The sequence below is a fragment of the Hippocampus guttulatus genome, chromosome 3 (genome assembly GCF_054856545.1).
Source record: "Hippocampus guttulatus isolate MCC_2025c chromosome 3, RoL_Hgut_1.0, whole genome shotgun sequence".
NCBI lineage: Eukaryota > Metazoa > Chordata > Actinopteri > Syngnathiformes > Syngnathidae > Hippocampus > Hippocampus guttulatus.
Window position 1 is genome coordinate 9,061,313 of NC_141263.1, and position 15,409 is coordinate 9,076,721.

General features: G+C 38.5%; 1 protein-coding gene and 1 pseudogene across 1 annotated transcript; one reads left to right on the forward strand and one right to left on the reverse strand.

The window, feature by feature from the left end:
• Window positions 1–691: 691 nt before the first annotated feature.
• Window positions 692–9,559, reverse strand: taldo1 (transaldolase 1). Its single transcript, XM_086106577.1, has 8 exons — window positions 9,445–9,559; window positions 6,016–6,139; window positions 5,758–5,865; window positions 3,485–3,616; window positions 3,144–3,319; window positions 1,422–1,619; window positions 1,196–1,341; window positions 692–1,128 (listed from the first exon to the last, which is right to left on the reverse strand). The coding sequence occupies exons 1-8, from the start codon at window positions 9,542–9,544 to the stop codon at window positions 1,096–1,098; spliced, it is 1,017 nt and encodes a 338-aa protein (XP_085962703.1). The 5' UTR covers window positions 9,545–9,559; the 3' UTR covers window positions 692–1,095.
• A 1,158-nt stretch (window positions 9,560–10,717) lies between these two features.
• On the forward strand, window positions 10,718–13,469 carry LOC147207379 (uncharacterized; annotated as a pseudogene).
• Window positions 13,470–15,409: the final 1,940 nt, after the last annotated feature.

Here is a 15,409-nt window from a genome sequence, read left to right on the forward strand (position 1 = left end):
TGTTTTGGGTCATTATCTTGGTGGGAGATTTCGGACACCGAGTAGCACATTTCGCTTCAGACCATCTAGTCTTGTACACTGCACAGATGAACCCTTTCAGGGACAGCGTTTACTTCAGTGGACAACTTATGTTATCATGAAAGGGTTAAAAAACACACTGTACCAGTTTTCGCAAAGCAGCCCCAGGACATATACAAAGGACATTTTCCCACCGTTGTGCAGAGTGAACATGGAGGCTGCCTTGTTCTGGGACTGCTGAACATCATCTAGCACAGGCTGATTCGAATACATGTTTGGTGCTGAAATAGCAAGGAATCTGGGACAAACTGTACTGCTGAATGTCAGGAAGCTGGGAGTCTTGGTCATGGGTCCTTCAACAATTTTGGGAAGGCACTTCTCAAAGCCAAGATCACTGAAGCAGGTGGACAAGTGTTGTCCAGTCATAGAAATGTTGTTGCAGAGAAAATATTAAGGATGCTCCTTTTTGTCCACACCAGAGTCATTTTTAATGCAGTTCAGTAGGGTCATGCAAATAAAGCATTGCGAGATTTTTATTAAATATTTATTACGTTCATCAATTGGTTATTATTTTAGTGACCTTTGTGAGTTTTTCTTGAAAGGATAGGTACCAACAATTTTATCCATGTGTAAAGTACTTAATTGAAACACAACAGAACACCAACAACAAAACTGCTATGAATTCTGATTTATTATTTGAAAAACAACATTGGGGGATGAGCAGTATGGAATTTCTTCATTCCTGCGAGGCTGACAGTCAAAGCAAATGGATTTATCTGGTTAAATGCGCTTGTCATCCTCTCTAGTAGTCTAATAATGCAACTCTGGAATGATTTATTCCTCTCACATTAAATATCTGAAAATGCATCAGGAACAGTATCATTTAATTAATGTTTGGTCACATAAAACTTGGCTCAATCCAAAGAGGAGATGGCCTTCCATAGAGGAGCTTTCTCGAGTTTGGTCAGAGGGAGTGAGAAGGTCTTCTGGCGCTTTCAAATGCCTCTCAAGTGAAAGCTAGCAAACAAGGCAGAGTCCTGACTCTTACAAATTTGCGGGGGATATGCCTCATGTTCCCTACTGACCATTCTTAACATGAAGCATTTTCTCCTGAAATGACAAATTCACACTTGTGAGGGAACTGCACAAGACCCAAAACATTAAAATTAAGTCTTACTTTGAGCATGGTTTCCAGCTTGATGGCATCTGCAGCGAACTTGCGGATGCCATCGGACAGTTTTTCAACTGCCATGCGGTCCTCATTGTGTTGCCAGCGGAAGTCCTTCTCATCTAGGTGGACCTTTTGTAGACTGCAATTCTTCGCTGTCGAAACAAAAATTAAGTCAATGCGGAAATCCTGAATTTGAGTGTTGCACTGAAACAAACACTTGACACAGCAGTACCAGTTTCCATAGTAAGCGTCTGTGTGACAGTGCTGTGGTCCTGGCTGAGTTCTGCAAGCAGCCCCGGAGAGATGGTGAGCAGGTCGCATCCGGCCAGGGCTTTAACTTCTCCGGTGTTTCGGAAAGAAGCACCCATCACCACAGTGCTGTAACCAAATTTCTTGTAGTAGTTGTATATCTTTGTCACACTCTGAACACCTGGTTGGGAGGGGAACAAAAATAAATTAGAGCAGGGGAATGAGGAAGTTGCGGGAACAAAAAACACAAATGACATTGCTTGGCTACCATATAACCATCAGAAAATTCCCTCAGAGAAGCAGCTAGACCAGACTAGCAGCTGCAAGTTACAATTAGTAGTTGTAGTTTCAAAAGCAACTCTCTCTACATGTGCATACCATTTAAGAATATAATCCTTTAAAAACAAACAAAAACAACACCCACCCCCCAAAAAAAAAACAACCAAAAAAAAAAAAAAAACATTTTTCCAGACAAAAAGTCACTCCGGAGTTGAAGTCACACGAGTCAAAAATGAATCATGAAAAAGAAAAGAAGAAAAAAAATCAGGCCAAAACCTCTTGTGTCACAATTTGGTAATTTTCAGTTCACAAATCAATACTATTGGTCAGTCCACACCTGTGGGTGTCATTTATACAAATTATTGACCAACCTTAATTGTTGAAAATAATTGAAGACAATACAATGCTAAAGGTTGAACAAATGTGACATTTTTACTTGGTGACAAATTTGGAGGTACAGTCAAACATTGGTTTTCAAATGTCTGTTCTCGACCAAATTGGTTTTCGCTAGTTACAAACATTACTTTTAGGTTTATTAGTTCAAGGTGTAAAATAATGTAACCTACAATTGTCACAATGAGAGAGAAAGAGAGGTTACTTGAATTTTGATGTTACAATGTTAAAATTGGTAAAAATAAAACATACAAAATGTTACTAATGCAGCGTGTTATACCGGAGACAAATTCCTTGTGTGTTCTACATACTTGGCCAATAAAGATGATTCTGATGTTTGTACAGTATTTTACGTATTACATGTGTATACAGTTTATGGTGTAAAATAGTAAAAAAAAAAATGCTTTAAAAAAGTTGTTTTCTAGATTTGGAACGGATTAAATTTTTTTTACTTGGATTATAATGGGAAACATGGTTTCAGAATTCAAACAAATCAGCTTTCGAACAACCTTCTGGAACGGATTATGGTCGAAAACCGAGGTATCAGTGTATGAGGATTCTGCCCAATGCCAGTGAGACTTCAAGTATTATGGAAGCCTCTGCAAGTGTCAAAAAAGGTTTGACGTGGTGCTGCTTGTGTCTGAAATTGTCTTCTTTCCGCAGTTTGCTTCATGTTTTGTTTGTTTTTGAAGATGTGGCGGTAAAACCAAATTTTAAAACCCTGATGGTGGCTGACATTATTGAAAATAAGACGGCATGCTTTGCCACTCGCGGTTAAGTTTAACCTGTCAGGTGGTAATTTGAGAATCTGAAAAACTATTTTTCAGTAAATTGTCAATGATACCAAAAAGTTACATAGTAAAACAATGCAAAATTGATGACGAGAAGACAAAGATTAGAGCTGGCAATTGAGAGTCAAAGGCAAAACTGCTAATAGAAAACTTTGTGATTTGAAATGAGAGGTAAAAAGAGACACTCGATTGAATGGGTCATGAAATTAAAATATGGGGGGAGAGAAAGAAAACATCAATACCCGGGTCTTCATGCGGCTCGTAGGTTTTGCGGTCTGTGTTCTCCTTATACCAGTCGAAGATGCGTCCAACGAAAGGGGAGATGAGCGTTACATTTGCTTCTGCACAAGCTACTGCTTGTGCAAAAGAGAAAAGCAGGGTCATGTTGCAGTGAACGCCATGTTTGTCTTCAAGCTCCCTGAAAAACAGCACATTTGCGTGACATTTTAGTGGAAGTCCAAACAAAACAAAAATGCATCACAACACTGTATATCAGGTCTTGTTGAAATTCAATAGTTTTGTCTTATCCTGCCGAGAGTCCAACAAAAACAAAGCAGTTGTCACACCACACGCACACACTCACTTGCCAGCTTGGATTCCCTCCCATGTGGATGACAGCTTGATGAGCACCCGCTCCTTGCTGATGCCTGCTTCTTCGTAGAGTGCAATGAGCCTCAAAGCCTTGGCCACCATTTCTTCTTTGTCAAAAGACAGTCTGTGAAATACAACTGCATTTATTGTAATAGTTACCAGTCGTAATTGAGGAAAAAAAAAATCTACATCCATTGAGACGGCTCAATTTCAAAACAAAACCACACTTTAGAGTTCATAAAAGATGGTACAGGTACGCAGTGTTCAAAACGGAATACTGTACTGTCACTCAGACATACCTTACCTGCATCATGTCCAGCACAACTACACATTCAAACAAACAGTTGTGACAAAAGTACAGTAGTTTGCCAAAGTATTCAGACCCCGAGAACTTTTGCTACATTTCAGGCTTCAAACAAAGATATAAAATTTTAATTGTATGTGAAGAATAAGCACCAAGTGGAGCACAAATCAATCAGGTATCACACTTTTCTTTTTTAGAAATAGAAAACTGAAAAGTGGGGCGCGCAAAATTAGTCAAACAACCCGGAGCAGCTGAAAATTACAGCTGCAGGTGTTTTGACTTGGCCAGTGTAACACATTGATATGTTTAAGTTTGAAACATTCCATTGTAGATTTTGCTTTATGTTTTGGATCCATCCCAGTCTCAAAGTCTTTTGCAGACTCCAATAGGTTTTCCTCCGATATGGCCCCCCCTGTATTTGGCTCCATCCATCTTCCCACCAATTTGAACCATCTTCCCTGTCCCTGCGCAAGAAAAGCAGCCCCAGACCATGATGCTGCCACCATCATGTTTGACATTGGAAATGTTATATTACTTTTATCCATCCATCCATTTTCGAATCACGCTGAACTGGTTGCCAGCCAATCACAGGGCACACAGAGACAAACAACCACACCGCGGGACAATTTAAACTGTTCAATTAAGCTAATGTGCATGTTTTTGGAATGTGGGAGGAAACCGGAATACCCGGAGAAAACCCACGCAGGCACGGGGAGAATGCAAACTTCATAGAGGAAGGCCGGAGCTGGAATCGAAGCCAGCACAGCTGCACTGTGAGGTGGAAATGCTAACCAGGCGACCACTGTGTTACTTTTAGGTTAAACATAATATTTTGCACTTAGCCCAAAACGGTCCATTTTGGTTTCATCCGACCAGAGTACCCTCCACATTTCACGCGTCTCCAAGGTAGCTAATGTCAAACTGCAAAAGGGATTTTAAGGATTTCTTTGAGAAATGGCTTTCTTCTTACCACTCGACCAACCATAAAGGACAGTGTGCGGATTTGTGCAGTGTGCGACTAATAGTTGTTCCACGGACAGATGGCCAGATCTTGGTATGTCATCAGTGGTCTCATGCTCTCTCCGTTTCAACATGATTGCTTGAATAGCACTATGCGAGATATTTAAAGCTCGTAAAATCTATTTATATCCTAATCCTGTTTTTATGTTCTCCACACCAGTATTGCTGACCTGCCTGGTGTGGTCTATGGTCTTCATGATGCTAGTGTATTTCCGCTTTAAGCAGACCTCCGAAACTATCACAGGGCAGTTGCATTGCGGGATTGATGACACACAGGTGGACTCTATCATCAGTCATTTAGGTCAGGACTCCGGTTCCTCAAGAGCCATCTTCTGCCTCCTTTAGATTTCTCCCCTTCTCCAGCACATCCGATTCAATTGATCATGATCATTTCAGGCTTTTACAGAGATTGCTGATGGGCTGATTATTTGAATGAGGTGTGTTGAAGTAGAGATCGTATCTAAAACAGGCAGTATATGGAGTAATCGTATTTTCCCACCCCTGATTTCGGTCGACATTGGATCATTCAGAAATCCTCAGCGAGCTGGGCGCATTGACAGTAAAGGGGTCGAATAATATTGCATGCCCTCACAAAAGTTTAAAATATCATGAATTTGGTTCCACTTGATAATTGCGGACACTGTTGATGCTTCACCAAAAAAAAAAAAAGAATTTTACAACTATTTTATATTATATAAGCCTGAAACGTGGCAAAAGGTCATAAGGTCGAATGCTGTGCAAGCCACTGTATGCTTACTGTAGTTTATTAAGAGGAAGAGAGGAAAAAGCAAGCAGGTAACAAAGGCAAGCTAACGAATATGCAGGAATAAGCTCAGTTAAGTAAAGTGTCACCTTCTGGATTCACATTCCATATAAAATCTAAGTACATTTTAGAAATTATTCATAGTCCTAATAAGCAGCTTGGCAATATGTGCATGTACCTGGCATCCACCTCAGTTGAGACCCTGCCCGGGACCTTCTTGAGGATCTCGAGACCAAAACTCACAAACAGCTTGTCCATGGTGTTGGCGATCTGCTCCTCCTCAGTTCTAACCAGCAAGGAAAGATGCTTCCATCAGTCTGTCACTTTTGCCATTATATGTGAAGTTATGGTTTAAACTGCTTCATGACTACGATCCTCAACCTGCAGTATATACATGCCGATTACACAGAGCAAAAATTTGAACTCAAGCTCTTACCCGCCCTTGGCAATGCCATATTTGATGGCCTGATCCAACAGGTTCTGATAGGCTGGCATTTTGGCAGCAGCTAGGATCAGAGAAGGGTTGGTGGTGGCATCCTGAGGCTTGTATTCATCAATGGCTGCAACACAATAGGAAATGGAGGGGGTGCGGGGAACAAAAACAAACAAATTTGTATATTAGCCACCACATTTTGGTTCAAAATATCATCCTGCACACGTATATTGAAGATCACGATGCTCTTTGCAAATGACGAAGCAATGATTGGTTCCTGCAGGGCAAATTTACATTGACAAGTGAATGACCTAATCTGTCAATGTCAACAAGGATTGCTATGAGTGTCAATAAGTATGACTGGGTCTTAATGTGTTTACCAACAATTTCATGAGTTAAGTAATGAGTAAACTACCCAAGTACACGTTTCATCAATTTATCTGAACTTGAATTTCAGAATTTTAATGGTTGACTGACCCCATCCACATCAGACCATGTGTGTGTGATGTGGATGTGCGGACATTTAGACATATGGCCTGCAGCGGGAAAATGTTGTCAAACACAAAATAATGACTGATAAGAAACTCAAGGCTTTCTGAGAAATGATTTGGGTGTACAGTACTCATTTATGATGATCAAACACCACAGTTTAAACAAGCTTGGACAATGGACACAAAAGTGTTTCCTTGAAAGGAGTTGGCGCCATCCCGAGTATAAATTTGTCACGGCGCTCTTTAAAACCCACTCATTCGGACTAAGCAGGCAGACGAACGTTTTTGATACGAGTACAACTGTATACTACTTTATCTGATTATATCATGTTGTTCAGTATTCAAATGTTTAATTCAAGCTTCAGTGACTCACAGGAACAAATGTACTCATTTGTGTGGTTTAAATCCCTAGGGGTAAATTAAATTTCTCACTCCACCTTTTTCAGTCAAGCAAACAAATCACAAGAAGCAAATATATATTCGCCAAGAATGAAACGATTGGATTTAAGTTCACTTTATATGCTACTCAAGCCATACAGAGTTCAAACGAAAGATCAAACACATAGCCAGTGATAGTCTCCAACAATGAATGGAACAAAACAACATTTTTAAATGCTGGGTAGGCCTTTCTCAATAGCCATAGTAGTGGCGACCCTTTTCATCCATCGTGTTGTGTGTCAGCTTTACATTGTGGCAGCCTGAGCTTGACAACTCTCCAGAGAACAAACCTATCCCTGTTCTTGGCAAGTGTTCCAATGCGTTTATAACCCATGAGTGTATCATGGATTTCAATAAAATTATTACTTACAGTCCAAATATCGGCCTGTTAAAATCTTTTCTGATTTGGAGTTGTGCAACATCACATACCAATAGTTGTGCTACAAAGATCAGACTCTCTACATTTGTCGGTAGCTGTCACAGAGGCATTGCCAGTGTGTATGACTGGCATGACAGGACGGGTGTGATGGTTCACAATTCTCTCCCCTTTTATGGGTTTTTATACACAACGTCAGACATTATTAGCCAATTCATGGTCATCATACATCCAATTGCGGAATGCTGTGGTTCCGTGAAAAACATGCACACTTGGGGAAATATCCCACTTCGTTGGTTTCTGTATAAAATGCATGGATAAACGTTGGCTTATCTGATGGAAATTTGTAGGATCTGTTTGTCAAGATGTTGTTCTTTTATTCATCAGAAATATGAGCACTAATATTACTTTTGGATAACTGTGTAATAGTTAAAAAGTCTTGGGCGAGAAAATATTTCATTCAATCGCTTAAAAAAATAGCTGTTGCATCCTTGGAGGACTGCAACATTTCCTACAGACCTGCCTTGCACCACAAATATGAGTTAAGGAAGTATCTGGGGTTGCCACACAATTAGCCATGTCCTGGGCATTTTGTCATAATAAAAGAGAAGTGAAACAAGTAACTAGTAATTAATGAAACCCTGTGACTAAGAAGAAAAGTGGTTGGAGCCCATTGTTCAAGCTCCTGCTGTAATTATTTTTTTTTAAATTCCATTATTACATTGTCTTTTATAAGTAAAATTTCAGATGATTACAAAAAAAGGTGAACACGTTGAAAATTAGTGCTTTCCACAATTGTTACAAAAAATTGTATATGACACTTTGTGCACAAATCACAATTTAAATAAAAATGAACAAGAAACCGGTTGACTCCTGACTACTTTGCTTAGCTATCGGCTGCCATTTTTCACAATTAAAATTCCTCTGTGACAAAGTTTCCAAGGTCTGTGTTCAGGCCTGCAAAATAAGATATACTCACTTGATATTGTGATTCCCAATATTCTTTTCACCACTAGCAGTAAGGCAATACTTGAATATCACTTGATTAGTCTGAAAGTGAAAATTAAAATGTATTTACAACAAATGTTCATCTATCTATGCCGGCGAGGTAGAGTGACAAGCAGAGCTGCAGAACAAATAAATGCTCTTCCACTAAATGGCAGAAGGAACAATTAACCTACCTCTTGAGTCTCATACAACCTACCTGTTGACTCACATGCAACTTGCCTCGCTTTCATTATGAATGAGAACATTTATGAGCAAATTGCATTGAGCTCATTATTTCGGTACAACTACTTGTGACAGTTTAGTTTAGCGGTTTGAATGAGATCAATAAATGATTTGTGCATTTTGAAACAACCTAGTTCATTTAAAACAATTCTTGTGCACTGTAGTCTGGCAGTGACATAATTGCAACGATACCTGAATATTAAACCTTCTTCAGTCAAGATTATCTAGGACATCAAAATTAATTTATGAATTTCCAAAGTGATTGAGAAGTTGACATAAAACCATGTTTGGTTTGGTTTCTCAAATTCAGGCTTGTAGGCAAACTGTCATGTCATCCTGACCGTGCAAGCCTTTTTGCGTTTGCATCACAAGCTAAGTGAATTACTCCACTTATTTCCTCATCAAAAGGCACTGCTGGAAACTGAACAGGCAAGTAAGCCGTGCACGGGTAAGGAATGCAAACCAGGAAATAAAAACAAAACATATTTCGTGTAAAACATCGTTGCCACTTTTTCCTATTCATACGCTAAATTTCAATATGGGATAATGTCAAAAAGTTAGATACATCTTACCAAGACGCACTAAAACTATCTAAACTGCCCCTTGAGCCAAGTGCGCAGCTAGTACACTTTATCAGTGAGGGGCAGATTTAGCAGGTTAATCGGATTTCTAAACTTGAACGGTCACAAAATGAGGATCTTAAACAAACATTCAACCAATATTAGAGTCGGCTGGTGGAACTACACGGGCCTTGCTCGAGCGATTCTAGCATGCGTGTAGCTTTCTGGCTCGGGTTAATTATTGCCACGGCGGTCATTCACATTAACGATCCTCGCCTAATCTAGCACGCAAGCTAACCGGCTAGCATTAGCCGCTGGTTGGAAGCGGGTATTTTACCGTTAAAGTCCCCCGTGTCGGCCACCACCACGGTGTACTTCTTCAGCTGGTTGAGCGCCGACTCCATTTTTCGCCGCTTGTCTGGAGACACACTGAGCATGGCGAGGAGCGACTGCGAGCTTTTTATACACACACAACACGTGAGCGAAAACGGAATGCAAGAGTTACGGAGCGCGCAGCGCATCCAGGAAGCGGACACCGGGGACGCGCGCGCCGTTTTGCTGTAGGATTATGGTGTACCCACTCAAATTCTACGGAGTGATTCTAAGAAAGGAGGTTTACACTACATACATTTTGCTTGTTGTACATTTTAACACAATTTATTTCTTACGTTTATGAAAGAGAAGCGTAACACTTTTTGGGAACGTCTGTGACTATAAATCACAGAGGGACGTGACAACAAATATCAAATCAAAAATTTTTTTAAGCAAGACTAATTTCACCAGAAAGAGTTGGAATATCAAGGAACAAAACTGTGTTTATAATTGTCAATGTTACGAATTAAAGAAGTTATGACATTTTAAAGGTTTCAAAAAGAAGGCAAAAATGTTACAATGGATTGGCCTGTGACTGACTGAGTGTCTGTGCAAAGCGGCGTGCGGCTGTTTCAGGACAATTAACAGCAAAAGCTTTTTGAGTCGAGATAAGCATCAGGAACGACTACGTGTGCTATAAAAGCCATCTCTGCGGTGCGAACCCCCATATGCCTTTTGCTTGTTTGGCTATCGGAGATTCCCACACTTTCGCTCGCAACAGAAGCCTAACTTGGTGGCTGTATTATGTACTGTATTGTCACATACTTTTCAAGCCAGTTTAAAAATGACATCTAGTACAGTATAACCAAACTCAACTCAACTTCAGTATTGGAGCCCTTAAAAAAATCAATCATCGCTACACACTAAATGCTGTCCATGGATTAAAAAACAGAAGACAATAAAAACTATAAATGAAGAAAATAAAAACAGTAAACACCCTAAAACAAACAAACAAAAAAGGCAATGCCAAGTCTCATTCCTAGTCAAAAGCCATCAAATAAAAATGTGCTTTAAGACACGTTTAAAAATGGACAGAGAGGGTCAAGGCGCAGTCTAACTGTGCGGATGGGTGGAGTTTTCTTTGTTCCTGTATTTTGCTTCACTAGCACAGGTAGAAGAGGGCATTTGCACTGTTGTGCGCCGTTGTGAAAGGGAATGCAGCCGAGGAACTGATGAAACGATTCTCCTCACTCCCTTTAATCCTCCTGTTGTCCTCATTTCCTGTACACACTCTGTGTCCTCCGGGTCAAAATGACCCATCTTCACTAAACCCCCCAAATAAGCAGCTAAATTGAATTTTAAACACCAAATTTCATATTACTTGAAGAAACAACTTGTCCTTCACCACATTATGTGTGATATAATGTGGCGGATGCACGGCACGCTCGATCACCGAGGCAGCGCGAGCAAGCGATAGCCAGCGGGCGTGGTTGGGCGAGAGGATTCTTCGGGACTCCAGTGGCGGCGGCGCCGGCAGCTGGAGCTACCACCACTTGAGACCAGCCGGCTGAACGGTTAATCCGGCAGCAGCGGCGGAAAAGTTCGAACATCGCGGCGGTGCCGTCAGGGGAGGCCACAGGCCCACTGCCACGTCACCAACTTCCGGGTTGGCAGAAAGACCACAGCACACCCCATCAACCAGCTGACAGCCGGCTTGCAACAAAACCCGAAAAATGCCGCCCAAACGGGGACAAGATATTAAACAGGACGAAGAATTGATGACCCTTACGCAAGTCAATGAACTACTCACGCAACAAAAAGAACTGTTCACAGCACTCATTCAGCAACAACAGGATCACTTCAAAGGATTTGTAAAGATGATTCTGGACTCAACAAACACACGACTCGACAATTTCTCCAGGGAAGTACAAGAACTGAAAACAAGTCTTAATTTTACCCAAAAGGAGGTCGATGACATTAAAAAACAACAAACGAATGCAGCTGACCATTGCAAAACCATGCAAACTGAAATCTATAAAGTATGTGACAGTATGCTGGTTTTAACGGACAAGATGGACTACTTAGAGGGACAATCTAAAAGAAATAACTTGATAATCGATGGAATTGAAGAAATGCAAGGAGAAACGTGGACCGAAACGGAGCAAAAAGTGCAGAAAATCTTTAAGGAGCAACTGCAATTAAAGGAGACAATCGAGGTGGAAAGAGCCCACCGCATGGGGAGACACGAATCGGGAAGACCTCGACCAAGGCCAGTCGTGGTGAAGTTTGAAAAATATAAGGACAAAACAATGATACTACAGAGAGCAAAATACTTAAAAGGTACCAAAATCTACATTAATGAAGATTACACAGATATGGTACGTCAAAAAGGAAAAGAATTGCTTCCAAAACTAAAAGCGGCACGTGAAAGAGGGGAAATTGCCTACTTGATGCACGACAAACTCATCGTCCACCCCCGCACCAGTACTCCAATACAACGGGCTCGACTTCAACATGCTGAGAGCTGATTACCACCAGAAAAAACTGACTAAATAGAGATAGGAAACAAACAACACAAACATGGACTTTAAAATCTTTGATTACGCTGAACACAAGACATTCGACCCAGGGAACAACTTGGACCCAGACAATAATTTCTTCAACCATAATCACAGCATCACAAACTCAGAGTATTACACTGATAAACAATTCAACACAAATGTAGTACTGAAAAATACATTTTCAGTGATACATATAAATAGTAGAAGTCTTTATAAAAATTTCACCAAAATCAAAGAATATTTGACTACATTTAATAAATTTACAATAATTGCCATATCAGAAACTTGGCTTGATGATGAAAAAACAAGTGAAATGAAAATTGATGGATATGAAATGTATGCAACTCATAGGGAAGACAAAAAAGGAGGGGGAGTTGCAATATATGTAGACAAAACACTGAAATGCAGCAAACTTGAGAGCCTGACAAACACAACCGAGAATCTAATGGAATGTCTAACTCTTGAAATACACATTAAAAATGCATCAAATGTTATTATAAGCTGCGTTTATAGGACACCAGGATCTTGTCTAGACACATTTAATAAAAAACTGACAGATATGCTGAGTTGTTCAAATGACAAGAAAACACGAATAATATGTGGCGACTTTAACATCAATTTATTAAACCCAAATGGACACAAAAAAACAACAATTCATAAATACAATGTATAGCAACGGTCTTTTTCCAGTCATTCTGAGACCCAGCACAATAACAGTTGATACGGCCACATTGATAGATAATATATTTATAAATAAGATTGAACATAAAAAGGAAAGTGGACTTCTCATAACTGATATAAGTGACCATCTACTGGTCTTTGCAGTCCTATACAATTACTTCGATAGAAAAACTATACCAATTACTCACACATCAGAAATAAGACTCAGAACCCAACATTCCATCTCAGCTTTCAAGCTCGACCTAGACAAGCAAAATTGGTCTGAGGTCTACACAAACGATGACCCAAATACTGCGTTTGATGCATTTCAGTCAACCATAACCTCCCTTTACGAAAAACATTTCCCAGTAATTAAAGTCACCAGAAAGTCAAATGAACAAAGTAAACCATGGATAACAAAAGGCATAGAAAATGCATGTAAAAAGAAAAACAATCTATACAAATCGTTTCTAAAATCCAGAACTAAAGAAGCTGAAACTAAATATAAGACGTATAAAAACAAATTAGTAAACATTATAAGAACGAGCAAGAGAGACCATTTTCATGCATTATTAGAACAAAACAAAAGCAACACTCAAGAAATTTGGAAAATCTTAAATCATGTAATTAGAAATAACTCTAATAAAGTAGATTATCCAGAGTATTTTATTAAAGACAAAAATACCATTATTGAGGAAACTGCAGAAATAGCAAAATAATTTAATGAATATTTTGTTAATATCGGCAGTAACTTAGCAAAACAAATTCCTGATCCAATAAATTCTTTTGAAATAGATAAATACATAGAAAAAAATCCTTCCACAATGTTTCTTACTGCTGTGAATCAAAATGAAATATTAAATATTGTAAAAACATATCAAAGTAAAAAGTCAACTGACTGTTTTAATATTGATATGTCAATAGTAAAACAGATTATAGAATTTGTAGTGCGACCCTTTACATATATATGCAACCTGTCATTTAAAGACGGTATTTTTCCATCAAAAATGAAAACAGCCAAAGTCATTCCAATTTTTAAAAGTGGAGAAAGACAATTCTTTACAAATTATAGACCAATATCACTGTTATCACAATTTTCAAAAATATTAGAAAAATATTTTCTCGCAGACTTGACAACTTCATATGTAAACACATGCTATTAAGTGAAAATCAATATGGCTTCAGAGAAAAACGGACCACCTTAATGGCAGCAATGGAGTTTGTGGAAGCAATAGCCACTAATATAGATGATAAAGAATACACGGTCGGGATTTTTCTTGATCTAAAAAAAGCTTTTGATACTATAGACCATACTATATTATTGAATAAATTAGAGAGATATGGCATCAGAGGCACAGCATATAAATGGATTGAAAGTTATTTAGAAAACAGATATCAGTATGTGCAGTTCAAAAACAAAAAATCCAATTTACTGAAGATTATCCATGGAGTGCCTCAGGGGTCAGTGATTGGACCAAAACTATTCATATTATATATAAACGATATCTGTAGGGTGTCAAATCAACTCAAATCCGTCCTATTCGCCGATGACACAACCTTTTACTGCTCTGGAAAAAATATGAAACAACTCCTGAAAATTGTGGAAAATGAATTGACAAAATTAAAAAACTGGTTCGACAGAAATAAACTATCTTTAAATTTAACAAAAACTAAGTTAGTTGTCTTTGGCACGAGACCAATCAAAGACCAAGTTAAAATAAAGATAAATTCAATTGAAATAGAACGAGTCTATGAAAATAAGTTTCTTGGACTAGTAATAGATACAAAACTATCCTGGAAGCCACACATAGATAACATTATAAAAAAAATATCCAAAACTATCGGGATACTCCACAAAACGAAGGATGTGTTGAGTAAGAGTTCCTTGTATACATTATATTACTCATTATTACTCCCATATATGACCTACTGTGTAGAAATATGGGGAAAAGCTTGTAAAACAAACACACTCCCTGTTTTAAAACTATAAAAAAAAAAGCAATCAGAATAATCAATAGGTCTAAATATATAGATCCCACAAATCCAATATTCATCAAATTAAACACAATGAAATTCTACGACTTGGTTGACTTCAAGATTACCCAATTAATGTATAAAGCACATAACAATCTCCTCTGCCAAAATATCCAGCAGCTTTTTGAAATTAGAGAGAGCTGTTATCATCTAAGGGGTACAAATCAATACAAAAAATCCAGAACAAGAACAAACATCAAACAAAGGTGTGTATCAGTAATAGGTGTCAACCTGTGGAACAAGCTTGAAACGGACCTGAAAATGAGCAAATCGTTGGAGGAGTTCAAAAACAAATTCGAAAGATTAGTACAAAAAAACTACATGAATCAGAATTAAAAAGATAAATTTGATATACTTATAAAATATAGTAAGACAACCGTTTGTTCTTGTTTTGGATTTGATCAACTTATCAATTGTATTCAAGAAATGACAATTATAATGAATATCAGAAAATTGAAATACAAAAGGAGAAAGAATAACTATCTATATACAAACCAAAAGGTGTATAAATAGAATAGTATAGTATACATAAGGGTAAAAGCATTTGATGATATGTAGATTTTTCTTTTCTTCTTTGTTTTGAAAAATGGTCAAATCAAATTGCTACAAAATAAGGGGTAGGACTAGATAAGTTACTTACTTCTTCCTACTCCCTTGAGCATACAACTGTGATGATGATGATGTGTTCTCCCTCGTCACTTGGATTTCTATAGCTTAAGAAAAGGAAACAAATGT